Source organism: Harpia harpyja, chromosome 1, assembly GCF_026419915.1.
Source record: "Harpia harpyja isolate bHarHar1 chromosome 1, bHarHar1 primary haplotype, whole genome shotgun sequence".
In the NCBI taxonomy this organism is placed as follows: domain Eukaryota; kingdom Metazoa; phylum Chordata; class Aves; order Accipitriformes; family Accipitridae; genus Harpia; species Harpia harpyja.
This window is the reverse complement of record NC_068940.1, coordinates 108098324-108114700: the sequence shown is the minus strand read 5'-3', so window position 1 is coordinate 108114700 and position 16377 is coordinate 108098324. Positions and strand designations below refer to the sequence as shown.

The 16377-nt window shown below is 58.0% G+C and overlaps 3 protein-coding genes across 3 annotated transcripts; 2 read left to right on the top strand and 1 right to left on the bottom strand.

Moving 5' to 3' along the window:
• Positions 1–9520: 9520 nt before the first annotated feature.
• On the top strand, positions 9521–10647 carry LOC128139118 (cathelicidin-B1-like). The gene is made up of 4 exons (XM_052781088.1): positions 9521–9778; positions 10021–10125; positions 10278–10361; positions 10492–10647. The coding sequence occupies exons 1-4, from the start codon at positions 9521–9523 to the stop codon at positions 10645–10647; spliced, it is 603 nt and encodes a 200-aa protein (XP_052637048.1).
• Positions 10648–11085: 438 nt separating this feature from the next.
• On the top strand, positions 11086–12018 carry LOC128144025 (cathelicidin-3-like). Its single transcript, XM_052792336.1, has 4 exons — positions 11086–11271; positions 11496–11603; positions 11709–11792; positions 11923–12018. The coding sequence occupies exons 1-4, from the start codon at positions 11098–11100 to the stop codon at positions 12016–12018; spliced, it is 462 nt and encodes a 153-aa protein (XP_052648296.1). The 5' UTR covers positions 11086–11097.
• Positions 12019–13087: 1069 nt separating this feature from the next.
• Positions 13088–14457, bottom strand: CAMP (cathelicidin antimicrobial peptide). The gene is given in 5 exon segments (XM_052792200.1): positions 13088–13234; positions 13905–13988; positions 14092–14199; positions 14283–14396; positions 14398–14457. Coding segments are annotated over 5 exon segments (477 nt in total). The 3' UTR covers positions 13088–13123.
• Between the last annotated feature and the right edge of the window lie 1920 nt (positions 14458–16377).

The following is a 16377-nucleotide window of genomic DNA, read 5'->3' as shown; positions in this document are numbered from 1 at the left end:
GTCGAAGGGCTGCTTTTGCAACCACCGCCCCATTCCAAATTCTGCTGGCTGGCCTTTGTTATAGACGCTCGTGACAAATTGGAGGAGCCAATTTGTATTAAATGACAAGATCGAATTTATTAGCAAGCGATAAGAGAGCAAAACAGCGCTGGGCGGCCGGGGAGACAGTGCTCCGCCAAAGGCTCGCGCCGAAAATGGGGAAGAGTCCCTTTATTTATACAGTTTCTAGCTCCTGTCTACGTGGCGGCTGGTATCTTCTGCATCGTGTGTGCGCCTGGGCCGTCAGCTGCTAGGTGGTCATAATCTGCCTTCTGGTGATCACTGGGGATGAAGGCCGAAGTCTTCCTCAGCTGTTCTTTAGGTGACCTAAGTCTCACTCATGCTCTGTAAAACGTCTTTTTACCTCCGTTAATCATCAGTATGCAATTGTTTACTTAACTGGATACTGTGGCTTTAGATAAGCGAAGAATGTCTCTACCCCCACATGCGATTTCATGAACAAAGTTAACCAGTTCATTACAATCCCCCCTTTTCTATTTTATCCTGATTTTGTTCATTAAATCGATCCAATGCTTCTTTTGCCCGCCTGAGGATAAGAGTAATTCCTCCGTCCCTGATATGTTCATTTTTCTTCCGTAGCAGCATTGTGTGCAGCTTCCAAGCGCCCTTTAACAATAGCGATTAACCTATTGAAAATGCATGGCCCAAAAGTCAAAAATAAGATTAACAAAATAAGAGGTCCTGCAATAGTCGACAATAGGGTGGTTAACCAGGGTGAATAATTAAACATAGACTCATACGAGCTCTGTTGTGCTTCCCGGTCTTTTTTTCGTTTTTCTAACCCCTCTCGTAGTTTGGCCATGGTATCTCTAACTACCCCGGTATGGTTAACATATACACAACACTCCTCCCGTAGGGCTGTACATAACCCCAGTTTGGGAACAAATCCACTTAGTATTATCTGCAGGAATTAACCACTCAGCTGTTATTTCCTCTGATTTGCGAGTTGTATTACATAGGTGTCGTTTGTCTTTTGGGACATTTCCTATACACTTTCCTTTTCCCGATACTTGGGACATTGTTATCCCTTGCTTACGTTCAGATTCCTTATTCCACAAGCAGTGAGCTGGATTTGTTCCGTTGGCTTTCTTAAATTTACTGTCCACCCCAATAGCTTCATAAAAGGGTGGCCGAATGTTGTAACATAACCAACAATGCTCAGTTATATTAGGGTAGGTGGCATTCAGTACCTGATAACTGGCTTGAAGCATGTCTCACAATGGGCTGACTTCGGGTGCAAGAGTCGAGGGTTTGATTTTTGTTGACACACCCGGGGTGTTATTTCCAGTGACGTTTATGTTAGGAGAGATTGTAACAGTATGTACAATACTGTTACTATCATCTTCCTCTGCTATGACTAGATTTGGTCCGATCGCTGAAGGAGGAGAAAATTTGGCTGTTTCTTTTCTTATTTGAAATAGGCCACCCCTATCAAATCCATGTTCCCAGACTCTTACCCCCCAAGTTTTCCCAATTGTCCACACAGCTTGGTCCTGGTTCAATACTGTTAGGTGTAATAGGTTACAATTTCCTGCCGTTATCACAGTTCCGTCTAAAGAATGCGTCGGCTGAATGCACCCCGAGGGTCCCCATTGCACAGAAAGATATTTATTGGGATTCTTAACAGCCCAATATCCTGTAGTTATTGTCTCACAGCCCCAATATCCACAATAAAAGTGACCAGGGTAATTGCAATACTCTCGTCCAGGGTTAGAGCTTGGGCACCAGTAGACTGCTCTTTGGTTAGGTTTTCCCCAATTGTTGTTACAGGTATCTGTCATATAGATTCTTATCACAAACCGTTACTTCAAACCTCGGGGGACCCGCCGTGATGTTTTCTTTTATTATGTTTGAATCATCTACTCTGGTCAAGGTCCACCTATAGGGCTGATGGGGGTTCTCGTCCCCACAGGCAGGTTTCGCCAGCATCGGTAACAGACTTATTATCCACGTACCTAGATATAAGATTGAGAAAAGTGGTGTGGTTTTGTCCTTTCTATAAGCATTTCCAAATTTTTGACATTTAATTTGGTTTTTGGTTTTATTCCCCGGGGGAGATAAGAAACTTCGGGGTGGCCCTGAGGTTATCGGGTTTGGGAGTTGTGAGTCAAGGGGGCTCATGTGCCATTTCTGGAGGTGGTTCATCAACCTCAATCCCCACAGCAGTACGCCTCTGCCTTCTCCTCCGCCTACTCTGTTGCTTAGAGCAGCGAGGTGTATCATCTTCTCGGCAGCAGTCGTATTTTTCAGGGGAACCTCCTTTGTCATATTTAGTCAACCTTGACTTATAGCTCTCTCAGCTCTTATCTTTCACCTCCCAAACTCCACACCTCACTCTGGCCACGGTCCGTCTGTAGGTTATATGCACGATTTCGGCCTTTGTTGGACAGGGCTCATTTGTATGGAAACAACACTTCTCGGGGTTTATGCCTTTGGCAAAGATATCCCACCACTTTTCTCTACAGAGTTTACACCTGTAACATACAAAAGGATAACATATACAGTTAGGATCTTTACAAAAGATAGTCTCACTCATCCGCTTTTCTTTGGAACTTAATTTTCAAGCTATCAGGGTCTCTGGTCGCCTCCCAGTGAGAACTCTGAATTGGTCCTTTGATTTTGCTTGCATGAGACCACCCTCTTTCGGCAGTCCGGACTGCAGTATCTGTAGTAAGCAAAACAAGAAAGGGCCCCTCCCACCTAGGAGTGAGAGAGGATTCTTTCCAGGCTCTGATTAATACCATATCACCTGGTTTCACTGAATGTATAGATATATCTAGGGGTGGTCTCTGTACCACCATTCCCTTCTTTCGCAATCGCGCTCTCCTTTTCATCAGCTGAACAATATAAGGGTTAATACTATCTTTATCTAAAGTAGGGTAATCGACTGGGCATTCCATATCATAGGGCATGCCATATAACATTTCAAACGGGGAAATTCCAGTATCTCTTCGGGGCTGAGTCCAAATAAATTTGGGGATTCCGTAAACCCTTGGGGGAGTACAGTCCACCTTAACTGCTGTCTTCTATGAGTGTCTGGGTCTTCCCACTCAAAGGCAAAATAATCTCTACATTCCTCCTTTAGAGGGCATGACCAGAATGCATCCTTAAGATCTATTACACTATACCATTGGTTCTCGGGTCCCAATTGGCTCAACAGGGTGTGTGGGTTTGCCACTACCGGGAACCGGCTGACAGTCCGTTTATTGATTTCCCTTAAGTCATGCACCAACCGATAGCTACCATCGGATTTTTTTACTGGTAAAATCGGGGTATTGTAAGGGGACATGCAGGGTTCGAGTAATCCCTTTCCCAATAGTCTCTCGATCTCAGGTTTTAGTCCCTTTCTCCCCTCATTAGATAGGGGATACTGTTTAATTCTCACTGGAATCTCGGGGTTCTTAATAACCACTTCAAACGGTTCAATATCCAGTTTTCCAACTGTTTCGGGAGTATACCACACTTAGGGGTTAATTTGCTTCTCGTCCACCTCTGTAAGGGTGTCCTCCTCTTCTCTGTCCTTCTCTTACCGCTGCAACCAGTAGCCTAGTCTGCCGCTTTTCAGTTTCCTCTTCTCGCCTCACATACACCTTCTGAGCCTCTCTAAGTAATTCATCCAACCCCCGCTCCTGCCAGTCCTCAATTTTCTCTAACTTTTTCCTAATATCTCCCCAAGATTTTGCCACAAACTGAGTTTTCAGCAACGCCTGTCCCACAGGGGTAGCAGGGTCCACCCCAGAGTACAACTGAAAACTTTTTCTTAGCCTTTCAAGCCATTCTGTCGGGGTTTCGTCTTTCTTCTGTTGTTCACTAAAGGCTTTATTAATATTCTGACCTCGGGGAACAGATTCTCGTATCCCCTGAATTATAATTGTTCTCAGATCCGACATATTATTCCTATGAGCCGGATCCTGGTTATTCCAGTCTGGCCGATTTAAAGGCCATTTCTGATCCGCAGCCAGGCCAGCTTGATGTTGCTGATCCCACACTCTCATTCCAGCCCCTCTAATCATGTCCCTCTCTTCCACGGTAAATAGCATGCCCAGGATAGACTGTAATTCATCCCACGTGTACAAATTCGGTCCCAAGAATTGATCCAGCCTCTCGGCTACCCCCAGGGGATCATCTAACAAACTCCCCATTTCCTTCTTAAATTCCCTTACATCCCCCGTATTAAGGGGAACTGCCACATACCCCGTTCCCAGTCCCCCCCGTCCATCCCCACCAGGCACTAACATTTCCCGAAGAGGAAACAATCTCTCCTCTCCTCGCCTTATTCTATTACATGCAGACCTTCTGGGAGGGGGTGCCGGGGTCGGGGAATCGGGTTCCGAATCTGACCCCTCCTGGGCCTGGGCTATTTCCTGGCCTTGGGGTGGGTCCTGAGGCGGAGGGGCCTGAGGGGCACAGGGAGGGGGCCAAAGGGGGTCCTCATCATCTTTTTGAGGTTTTTCCGGTCTTTTTTCCCTTAAGGCAAAGAGGAATGACGGTTCCCAGGATTGGGGGATCCATAAGGCAGCATATTCGCTCTCCTCTGGGCCGGCTGGTGGTCTCCTATTGTTTACCCATATATTTAATTGTTGACACACCCAATCCTCAGAGGACCCGAACACGGGCCAGAGCACATGAGGATTGCTGAGGGGTTTCCCACCCCAAATCTCCGTACAATAATTAATCATCTTTTCCTTAGACTTATCCTTTCTCCTTGGGGAACTGTTCCAATATCTTATCATCAGGCCTAGGGGACTATCTGGGGGTATATCTGGTCTTCCCCATCCCCATGGGTCCAGAGGGCTTGCTTTTCCTCTGCCCCATCTTCCAAGGTGCCTTTATCCACACACACACTCACTCCCCTGGGTCGTGACTCGCTCCCTCACGGGCTACGAGAACTGCACTACTGGAGGGTCCGCACTCGCATGATCTCGGAGAGACCTCTCGCACAGCCGCACCTCGGGATAACCACCCCAACCGAAACGGCTCGCGATTCATATACTCACCCGCTCCTGGGGTCTTCGTTTGGTCTTCGTGCACAAAATTTAAGGGGTCCTGCAGGTTCTTTTGCTCAGTTATCGTAATTTAAAGGGGTTCGTGGGTCCAGGGTATGGCGGCGGCACCTCCTCAAGACGGGGCTATCCGGGGATAGGGCGCCTCCCCGCTTGCGAGGGTCCGCACCAAAGAACCTGGATCCGAGTCACGGCACCAAGTTTGTTATAGACGCTCGTGACAAATTGGAGGAGCCAATTTGTATTAAATGACAAGATCGAATTTATTAGCAAGCCATAAGAGAGCAAAACAGCGCTGGGCGGCCGGGGAGACAGTGCTCCGCCAAAGGCTCGCGCCGAAAATGGGGAAGAGTCCCTTTATTTATACAGTTTCTAGCTCCTGTCTACGTGGCGGCTGGTATCTTCTGCATTGTGTGTGTGCTTGGGCCGTCAGCTGCTAGGTGGTCATAATCTGCCTTCTGGTGGTCGCTGGGGATGAAGGCCGACGTCTTCCTCAGCTGTCCTTTAGGTGACCTAAGTCTCGCTCATGCTCTGTAAAACGTCTTTTTACCTCCGTTAATCATCAGTATGCAATTGTTTACTTAACTGGATACTGTGGCTTTAGATAAGTGAAGAATGTCTCTACCCCCACATGCGATTTCATGAACAAAGTTAACCAGTTCATTACAGCCTTCAAGTCTTTGTTTGTCAATCTTGGAGTTTAACACAAGGTTTCAGTCACATATGGTCAGTTTCAATATTCTTCTTATCTAATGTACAGGAACATCCAGCCGTAAGAGCAAAGAACTGTAAAACTTACGAGTAACTACCTCTGCTAGTTAATTACTTGGCTACACATTTGTCTATTGTTTCAATCATAGTGTTATTATAAGATTTCTAATAATTACCAAATCTCACCTTTACAGTCATCTAGCAGCAAACCAGTTTCCACGGCTGGTACGAAATACTAAAACCATAAAAATTCTTAGACATACTATACAGAATGTGTGGCCATACGCTATCACTTGGGGGAAGGAAAGGATTTCCACCCCCTGCTCCCAGCCCTCTCCGGGGCTGCTGCCCCAGCGCTGACGGACCAGCCGTGTCCTCACTTTACCTGCTGAGGTTCTCACCAGTAAGGTTAGCTGAGTTCTGCCTCACCCGACCCCTGTGTTTTCTTTCCTGCTGTCATTAGAGCATCCAAACAGATCAGGGCCCGGCTGTGGGAACGAATAAAAGACAAATAAATCTGTGGGTTGCCAGGAATGAGGAGGGGCAGCTCGATTTTTGAGGTGGTCACATAAAACGAGAGACTCTGATTTATGAGTGGGGTATTTCTCAACGGCTCAAGGCCTTTATGTTTGGTTTTGGGGGTGTTATTTACCACCCCCCCCCCTGCCCTGGTCGGCGGTGGGGAGTTGGCTTGTGAAACGCAGCTGTAGCTGCATAAGCATGGCGTTACCTGACTAAAACTCGCCAAATTTTCCCTTTTTGTTCCAAAAACGGCCTTGCAGGATTTCGTGTCTATTTCGAAAGGGGCAAGCCTGCTCAAGGTTTACACAGGACGCTTAAAAATAGTATGTAGAGGTCTCCATACTGGTTTTGGTCGCTGTTAGGTTGCGAGTATGAGCTGCAGGAAAAATGGAGCAAAAAATTTCCTCTGGAGGCCTGGTCACCCTCCCGTGGGACTCTCGCGTTGGGCGCTCTCTCCCTACAGGACCCGGGTGCTGCTTGGCTGGATGTTCCCTTCTCATATCTGGAAAGATTTTTGGCTCCCATAAAAGGCAGACGGCTTTGCTCGCCTTGGCATTGTGCTGCAGAGGGGCAGGCATCCCGGCAAGGACCGCTGGTGGCGGGTGTCCCACCTGAATCCAATTTTCTGCACAATTGAAGAATTTGGAAGGAATTGGAGAATTTGGAAGGGATTTGGAAGGGGGTTGGAAGGAATTGAGGGATTTGGAAGGGATTGAAGAATTTGGAAGGGATTTGTCTTCCTCAAAAATCTTGTCTCAAGTTGAGGAAGCGTGAAAGGGCTGGCAGGGACTCTGCCGAGAGCCAGCTCAGCCACAGCAGGTTGCCCAGGGCCACCTCTGGTTGAGTTTTTGGGTATCTCCAAGACAACCCCTCTCAGCAACCAGTTCCTGTGTTGGCTCACGGTCACCTTGGTGTCCACCAAGACTCCCAAGGCCTTCTCTGACAAGCTGCTGGGTGTCTCCCCAGCATGTCCTGCTGTCTGGGGTTGTTCTTCCCCTGGTGCAGGATGTGGCACTTCTCCTTGTTGAACCCCATAAGGTTCCTGCTGCCCTATCTCTCCACCCGGTTGAGGTCCCTCTGGACAGCAGCACGACCTTCTGGTGCATCAACCACTCCTCCCAGTTGGGTGTCATCTACAAACCTGCTGAGGGTACACCCTGCCTCATCATTCCGATCATTAATGAAGACGTGAAACAAGTCTGGACCCAGTATGGACCTCTGGGGAACACCACCAGTGACCAGCCTCCATCTGGACCTTGTGCTGCTGATCATCACCCGCTGGGTTTGGCCTTTGAGCCCATTTTCAGTCCATGCTGATGGTTCCCAACCGCCTTCTTGTGGGGTACAACCCCTCCTGGTGGGCTTTGGCTTGCTTAAACCCAACCCTGCACCTTGGGCAGTGTCTGCATCTTCCTCCCACATCACCTGTCTGTGCTTCCACCTCTTGTACACGTCCCTCTTGTCCTTGAGCTCAGTCAGGAGCTCCTTGCTCATCCATGCAGACCTTTGGCCACCTCTCTTCATCTCCTGCCTGTCAGGATGGCCTGTTATTTGGCTTGGAGAAGATGATCCTTGGAAATCAACCAGCTCTTCTGAACCCTTCTTTTCTCCAGGGCTGTATCCCATGGGATTCTTCCAGGCAGGTTCCTGAAAAGGCCAAATTCTGCTCTCTGGAAGTGTCCAGTGTGGTGATCCTGCTTTCTGCCCAGCTTCCCCCTCTCAGGTTCTTGAGCTTCACCGTCTCATGGTCACCACAGCCCCCAACCTTCTCATCTCCAGCCAGCTCATTCTTGTTCGTAAATGGGAGGTCCAGTGGAGCACCTCTCCTCGTTGGCTCCTCAATCGCCTGGCCCAGGAAGCCGTCCTCCAGGCCACCCCTGGAGCGGCGTGTCCAGTTCTGGTCCCCACAAGTCAAGAAGGACGCAGACAGACTGGAGAGGGTCCCAGGGAGGGCCAGGACAATGGTCAAAGGGCTGGAGAACCTGCTCTAGGAGGAGAGACTGAAGGAGTTGGGTCTCTTCTCTCTGGAGAGGAGAAGGCTTGGGGGGAACCTCATCACAGGTGTCCAGTATTCAAAGGGTGGCAGCTTTTAAGGAGCCACGTGGAGAAGACAAGGGGCAATGGGTACTGGGAGAGGTTTCATCTCAGCTTAGGTTGTACAGTGAGACCAGTCGTTCCCTGGAAGAACCTCCCAAGGTACGCGGTGGAGTCCCCATGGCTGGAGGTTCTCAAGATGAACCTGGATGGGGTGCAAGATAATCCCATCGAGGGTCCTTTCTCCACGGAAGGTTGGACCTGGTTGCACCTGGATCCTTCCAGGGCTGTCCTATGGGTCTGTGATTGATCGCATCCATCCCCGGGGACTTCCCAGATGCCACCCACCAGCTCTGACCCGGGCACGCTTGTCCTCGCTTGATTTACAAGCCGCTGGGAGAATGTACTTAACAGCCTCCACCAGCCAGGAGCTCTGAACCTGTTGGGTGGCTTTGGGCTTTCCCTCACTGCGCATGGCAGTGCAGACGGAGGTTGAACGGACGGTCATCTTGTGGGCAGGGTTCCTTGACGTCCTGGAGGTTCCTGCTTGGCCTCGGAGAGGGTGACTGCTCCCGGGGCTGGTGTTTGGTCAAACCCACCTTGTTTGCCGTGAGGGACAGATGTCTCCGTCGCTCCGCCCAGCCATAAAACACCTCGGGGGGCTGGAAAGCCCCGGCCGTGGGGCAGGGTGGCTTCTTCATCCAACGGGAGCGAGAAAACCCAACGTGGTGTCACCCTACATCCCCACCAAACCCGGGTTGGCTCTTTGGTGGTCACCTTGGGGTGCACCTTGCCCCGGTGGGGTGGCTCGTGGTGCCTAGGGCCAGCGCCCTCCATGGTCACGTTGTGACTCGATATCACCGCTGTCCTCGCTGTCACCCGTCCCAGGCACGCAGTGCCCTTCCATGGGGACCCCCGTGGCAGGGGGACCCCAAACCCTGTGACCTCTCTTCTGCCGAGCCCCAGAGGAGGCCAGCAGCACCCATCTCCGGTGCTGGGACCCCTGCTCCGGTGGCCTGGGGACCAAAGAGGGACGGACTTGGCTCCCAGCCGGATTTGTCCCACTGGGAATTTCCCGTTGGCACAGGAGCAAGCGTCAACCCACGGGAACGCCCATGACGGTGACGCCGGCACATCGGGGCCAGCTCCCATAAAAGGGTTCCCCGGCACGGCGGGTGGCAGGAGGCAGGATGAGGCCGTGCCGAGCAGTGCCGCTGCTGCTGCTGGTGGTGGGGCTGGCCAGAGCCACCACGCCGGGGCCGGATGGATCCACGCCGGGACCGGATGGATCCACGCCGGGGTTGGATGGATCCATCGCGCCGTCCTCGCCGGGACTCTGGGCCGTGAGCTACGGGGACGCCGTCTCGGCAGCCGTGGAGCTGCTCAACATGAGGGCCGTCAGTCCCTACGTCCTGCGGCTCCGGCAGGCCTATCCCCGGCCCGGCTGGGTGAGCGCTGAGCTCCTCCATCCCGAGAGCAGCACCGGGCCCGGGCGGTGCAGGATCCGACCTTTCTCAGGGCTGAATCCGGCCCGTTTTGGGGCTGGGTCTGACCCCTTGCAGGGATGGAGCCCACCCAAGTTGGGGGGCTGAGTCTGGCCCAGCTCCGGGCTGGATCCGGTCCGTTTCGGGGCTGGGCGTTGGGGACGGTGGTGCCGTAGGTCCCTGACGTGTCCTGTCCCTTCTCCCAGCCCGGGGACCTGCGGCAGCGGCAGGAGCTGAGCTTCACCGTCGAGGAGACCTCGTGCCGAGCTCCGGGGACGGCCACCGCCACCTGCAAGAGCCGCTGGCTCGGGGTGAGACTTCGTCCCGCGGGGCCGCCCGCTGCCGTCCCCAACGGGGAACCGGGGAGCAGCCGATGGGGAAACTGAGGCACGGGGAGTGGGGAGGTTCAGGGCTCCTCTCGGCCTCGTCTTCCCCCTGTCCCCCCCCCTCTGCTTCCCCGCAGGCGGTGAGTTGGTGCCAGGGCTTCGTCTTCCTCGAGCAGCAGCAGCCCGTGGTCGAGCTCTCCTGCGATAAGGTGCCCACCACGGTAAGAAGGTGCCCAAAATGGCACCGTCCCCAACGCATGCCCTGCCTTCGTCACCCGCTCCCCTCGCTGGCTGCCGTGGGGCACGTCCCCACGGGGGTCACACCTCCCCCTCCCGCCCCATCTCCCCGAGGTTCGACACCGCTTCTTCCCCTCCCAGTTCGGCCGTATCCAGACATCCAGGCTCTCAGGCTTGTTTGCCAGGATCAAGGAACGTTTCAGGGGCTTCTTCCACTGCACCAAGATCTGGATCCGCGACAAGCTCAACCTCAAAAAATCCAAACCCTGAGCGGGCGACGCCGTGTCCCCCCCACCCTGTGCCCCCCGCCCGGGCGTTCTGCTTGCAATAAACATCCCTGCAACGTTCCCGGTGTCACCCTCGTCCCTGCGGGTCCCTGCGCCGCCCCGTCCCCCCCCCCGTGCCCCAACGGGGAGCGGGGACGGTCCCCGGGGGCTTGCGGTCCCACAACCCCCCCCATGCCCAGCCAAGGGGCTCCCAGGGCTGGGGGACACCCCGGGGAGCGGGGCCGTGTCCCCGAGGGGAACCAGAGATGCCACCGTCTGCATGTGGGAGATGCTCAGGACCCCCGCCATGCCTTGTCCCCCCCCCAAAAAAAACTGCCACCCTGTGGGCTGGGGCCAGGCGTTTCCGGAGGGGGGGGAGCCGAATCCCGGGGCGGGTTCCCCAACATCCCGCGGGGGATAAAAGGGGACACGGCGCGTGGCCGTGGGGACAAGGATGCCGAGCTCCTGGGTGCTGGTGCTGGCGGTGCTGGGGGGGGCCTGCGCCCTCCCCGCCCCGGCCCCCCTCACCTACACCCAGGCGCTGGCTCAGGCCGTCGACTCCTTCAACCAGCGCCCCGAGGTGCAGAACGCGTTCAGGATGCTCAGCGCCGACCCCGAGCCCACCCCGGTGAGTGCCACCGCCTTGGGGACACTGCCGGGTCACCCGGTGTCCCTATGGGGACCTCAGCGGGGGGGATGCCAGAACCTACGCGTGGTGGGGGTGGCACGGTTTGGGGTGTAGGGTGGGCTCCCCCCACCCTTGGGCTGGCTCTGGGCAGCCGGTGATGGATTCCATCTCTCCCTGGTGGGTGCCACCACCCTGTCCTCATCCCCATCCCCGTGTCACCGCAGGACGTCCAGCTCGGCTCCCTGCAGCGCCTCAACTTCACCATCATGGAGACGCGATGCCCGGCACGCTCGGGCGCCCGCCTCGACGCTTGTGAGTTCAAGGAGGACGGGGTGAGAGCCGAGGAGGGGGGGGTGTCTCATGGCGGGGGGGGGGGTCCCCAGCCTGGGGACGGTCCCACCCGCGTGTCCCCACGCTCAGCCCCCCGCTCTCCGCAGGTCATCAAGGTCTGCTCCGTGCCCGTGCCGCAGCGCGGCAGCCACCTCGTGTTTGACGTCGCCTGCGTGGACTCCACCGTGGATGTGAGTTGGGGGGGTCCCAGGGGATGGGACACACGCTGCGGGGTGCAACCCCAGGGTCTGGAGGGGGGGAGTTGAGGGGGGGAATCCCCATGGTTACCCCCCTCTTCCATGACACCTCCTCTCCCCGCAGCCCATCCGGGTCAAGCGCTTCTGGCCGCTGCTGAGGGTGGCCATCAGGATGGTGGCTGCCGGCATCAACCTCTTCAAGGTCATTGTGAGGAAATGAGACCCCCTCGAGGGGCTTCCACCTTGGGGACCCCCCCCCTCGACACCCCCCTCCCCAAATAAAGCTGCTTCCCGGCCCAGCTGTTGCCTTCTCCTGCTGCTGTCACCCACCGGGGACTGGGGACGTGGCGCATGGGATGGGGGAGATGCTGATGGAGGAGGGTCCTGGGGTGGGGAGATCGGGGTCAGCCCCCCCGGGTTGGGCACCGCCGGCTCCCCAGGGCCTCATCCTGGCACTGGCCTCGTGCGGGGACTCGTGCCCCTGGGACTGGGTCCCTCACTGCTCCCCGAGACACCTTGGGGACCAGAGAGTCCCCCGTGCCAGCTGCGGGGTCCCCATGGGGGTGCGTGTGGGGCACAAGCCCGTGGGACCGTTGGCCCGTTGTGGGGGTGGAGGGGACAGGAGGGGACACCCTCAGGGTCCCACAGGGCCACCGGAGCCGGGGCTGCAGCCATGACCCCGGGCTGGCCACTCACGGGGCGTGGGGGCCCCCGTGCACCCCATCCCCGTGTCCCAACGTCCCTGTCCCAAACCACTGGTGACGGCCCCAGTGGGCACGTCGGTGCTGACTCACTGGTGCAGCCTGGGGACCCCCCCGGGCAGGGCTGCGTCATGGGGGTCCCTCGGGAGCTGAACCCCCCCTGTCTCTTCTCTTGCAGCTCCCTGGGGGACACACAGCCCCGGTGTCCCCCCACCCACGCCCCCCCCTCTGCCAACACCACCAGTGTGGGGGGGCGAAACGTCATGGGGACAATGACGCCGTGGGGATGATGGGGGGCAGGATGTGAATGACTTCTTTTTTTTTGGGGGGGGGATATGCCCTGGGGGCTCCCCAGCGCAAAGCTGGGCCCTGTCCCCAGTGCCGACCCCACGTCCCCTCGGGGCCAAGCCCTTGATCCCCAAGGTGGGGGCATTGCTGGTGCGTGGGTGGGATGTGGAGCCGCAGACGGGCAAATGATGGCAAAGGATGTGGGGAGAGGAGCCCACCCGGCTCCTGCCTGTGCCCCCTCCCCGCCTGCCTCAGTTTCCCCCCCATCGCTGAATGCTGGGAGGCAGCGAGGAGCCCCGCTCACGCACGCCGGCCGCGAAGGGCCCCTTTATTCGTTCAGCCGAAGCGGACGGAGCCCCTGGCCTGGATGTCGAAGCTGATCCTGGGCCGAATGTGCCGGATTCTGCTCAGGAAGCGCCCGAACCGGCCCCGCTGGATGAGAACCGGCTGTCGGAGGGACAACGGGGTCACTGGGGTTGGGAGGGGGGGATGCTGCTCGGCACCCCACAACCGGGACCCCATAGCCGGGATTGTTGCGTCTGGGACTCTTGTGGGACCCCCCCCACCCAGTACCCCCGCACTCAGGAGCCCGTACCAGGGACCCGACACCCAGGATCCTGCACCCAGGTCCCCACACCCGGAACCCCACCGAGGAACACAACCAGGGACCCCACAGCCGGGACCCCACCGAGGAACCCACCCAGGGACCCCAAACCTGGAACCCCACCGAGCAACCCACCCAGGGACCCCAAACCTGGGACCCTGCACCCAGGTCTCCACAACCAGGACCCTACACCCAGGACCCCCCACCCAGAACCCGCACCGGGGACCCCATACCTGGGACCCCACACCCTGGTCCCGGCTCCCGGGACCCTCGCAGGACCCCGCACGCAGGACCCCACACCCAGGACCCCCCCCCCCTCCCCATCCCACTCTCCACCACCCTCAGGCTGGAGACACCGTGGCAGGATTGAGCCACGGGGGGGTGTCCCTTTTGAGGGCAGCGGACCCCAAGACACGGGACAGGAGGAGGGACACCAACACCCCACCCGTGGGTGCCCCCATCCATGGTCAGCGGGTGTCACGGGTGGGTGCTGACCCCCCCCTTCCCACTCACGTTGGAGGAGGCATCGGTGCAGCGCAGGTCGATCTCGGGGGAGCTCTGCAGGAACAGCACTGGCCCCGTGCACTCCTTGATGACCTGGGAGGGGGGACACGACACCCAGCGTCACCCCGGGTGAGGACACCCGGGACCCTTGGTGTCTATTCTTCCCCCCCCCCCCCAGCTCCATCCTCATCCTCACCCCGTTCTCCTTGAAGTCGCAGTCGTCGGGGTTCACCCGGGCGCTCGAGACGCACTCCGTCTCCATTATGGTGAAGTTGAGTCCCCGCAGCGTGCTCAGGTCGACACCCTGCGGGATCACGAGTGGGTGGGTGGGTGGGGGTCACGAGTGGGGTGGGGTGGGGGGGGGTGTCACGGGTGGGCAGCACTCACCGGGGTGGGCTCGGGGTCGGCGCTGAGCATCCTGAACACGTTCTGCACCTCGGGGCGCTGGTTGAAGGAGTCGACGGCCTGAGCCAGCGCCTGGGTGTAGGTGAGGGGGGGCCGGGGCGGGGAGGGCGCAGGCCCCCCCCAGCACCGCCAGCACCAGCACCCAGGAGCTCGGCATCCTTGTCCCCACGGCCACGCGCCGTGTCCCCTTTTATCCTCCGCGGGATGTTGGGGAACCCGCCCCGGGATTCGGCTCCCCCCCCTCCGGAAACGCCTGGCCCCAGCCCACAGGGTGGCAGTTTTTTTTGGGGGGGGGACAAGGCATGGCGGGGGTCCTGAGCATCTCCCACATGCAGACGGTGGCATCTCTGGTTCCCCTCGGGGACACGGCCCCGCTCCCCGGGGTGTCCCCCAGCCCTGGGAGCCCCTTGGCTGGGCATGGGGGGGGTTGTGGGACCGCAAGCCCCCGGGGACCGTCCCCGCTCCCCGTTGGGGCACAGGGGGGAGGACGGGGCGGCGCAGGGACCCGCAGGGACGAGGGTGACACCGGGAACGTTGCCCGTGTCAGGTTGGTGCCCCCCAGGTTTGCGCAACCCCAGGCTTGCCCCATCCCTGTTGCCCAACGCCGGGGGGTGCCTCCCCCCCCCGTCCCCCAACCTGTGTCACCCACGCACACGTACGACCCCGAAAATATCTTTATTCCAGCTCTGTTGGGGACAGGGAGCGGCGGGATGTCCCCGGGAGGGACGCGCCGGCGGGGGGCCGAGGACGTGGGGGCGGCCGCGAGGATGATGACGATGATGATGGGTGACCCGGGTTGGTGCCAAAGGCTCGTGGGGTGCTGGGAGAGCGGGACTGGGTGCTGCCGCCGGGCTGCTGGGGGGAGAAATAAAGGTGGGCTTCACCCTGAGGCCAAAAAACGTCCCCAAAGTGAGCAGGGGGACACACACACACGTCCCCACTGCCGTCCCCCGCCGAGGGTGGGGGGACCTGGAGCCCTCACCGGCTCCTGGCCGCACTCCACCATCGACAGCGGCACGTCGGGCAGGAAGGCGAAGACGGAGACCTGGGCCGTGCACCGCTGTACCTGGGGGACGTAGCGACCCTGAGCATCTTGGGGACACCTTTCTGTCCCCTCCCGTGTTTTGGCGGGGGGGGGGGAACAACCCGGTTCCACGCTTACCCTGCCCGGCCGGGCTCGGCAGCCGGCACCGCGGCGGTCAGGGAGGTTTTTGGGGCAGGCGGGCTGCCGGGCGGTGAAGTTGATGCTGAAATGGGTGCCCCAGTCGAACGTCTGCCGAGGGGGGGGAAAGGACGGAGCCGTCGGTGGCTTCCCGACGCCGGCGGAGAAAGGGGTCCTCGCCGGGGTGGGTGCCCAAGCCGGGGACACCCAGCTGCACCCACCGTATCGCCCACCCCTCTCCTACCGTCCTGGTGACTCCCAGCAGCTTGAGCAGCCTCAGCTCCTGCCCGTGGGTCTCCAGCACCGAACGAGCCAGGTCGCGGGGAGCCGGCAGCCCCGGTGGGACCGCGGCGCTCGCCGCCAGCAACACGGCTCCCAGCACCAGCGCCATGCGGCCGAGGGAAAAGCGGGAGGACGATGGAATCGGCTGTCGGCTCGGGGCCCCCCGGTTCGGCCGGCTTCGCTTCCAGGATAAACACCGGGCCCCCGCCGCCGTGGGGAAGGGATCGGGTTGCCGGTGTTTTCCTTGGCGCGGTGCCGTGGTGGGCGCTCGCCCGGACCTGGCGGGGATGCGGCGATGCCGGAGCCTTGGCAGGGCCGATCCCCCATCCGCGGCCCCTTCCCTTCGTCCGCTCCCGATTTCAGGACACGATGGTAAAACCGATGCCCCTGGGATCCATCCAGCCACGCTCGATGTCCCGCTCCTCCCGAGCTCGGAGCGAGAGCATCCTCCTGGCTCCTATGGAGAGAAAAATCAAGAGCCCCCTCCCCTCTCCCTCTTTCTTTCCAGTTTTTGGTTTTTTTTTTTAAATCCCTCTCGCTCTGCTCAGACTCATCTAAACACCACATCCCCGGAGAGATCAAGCCATCACACCCAGAAACCCTCCCCACCTCACCCAGACACCACACCAGTCA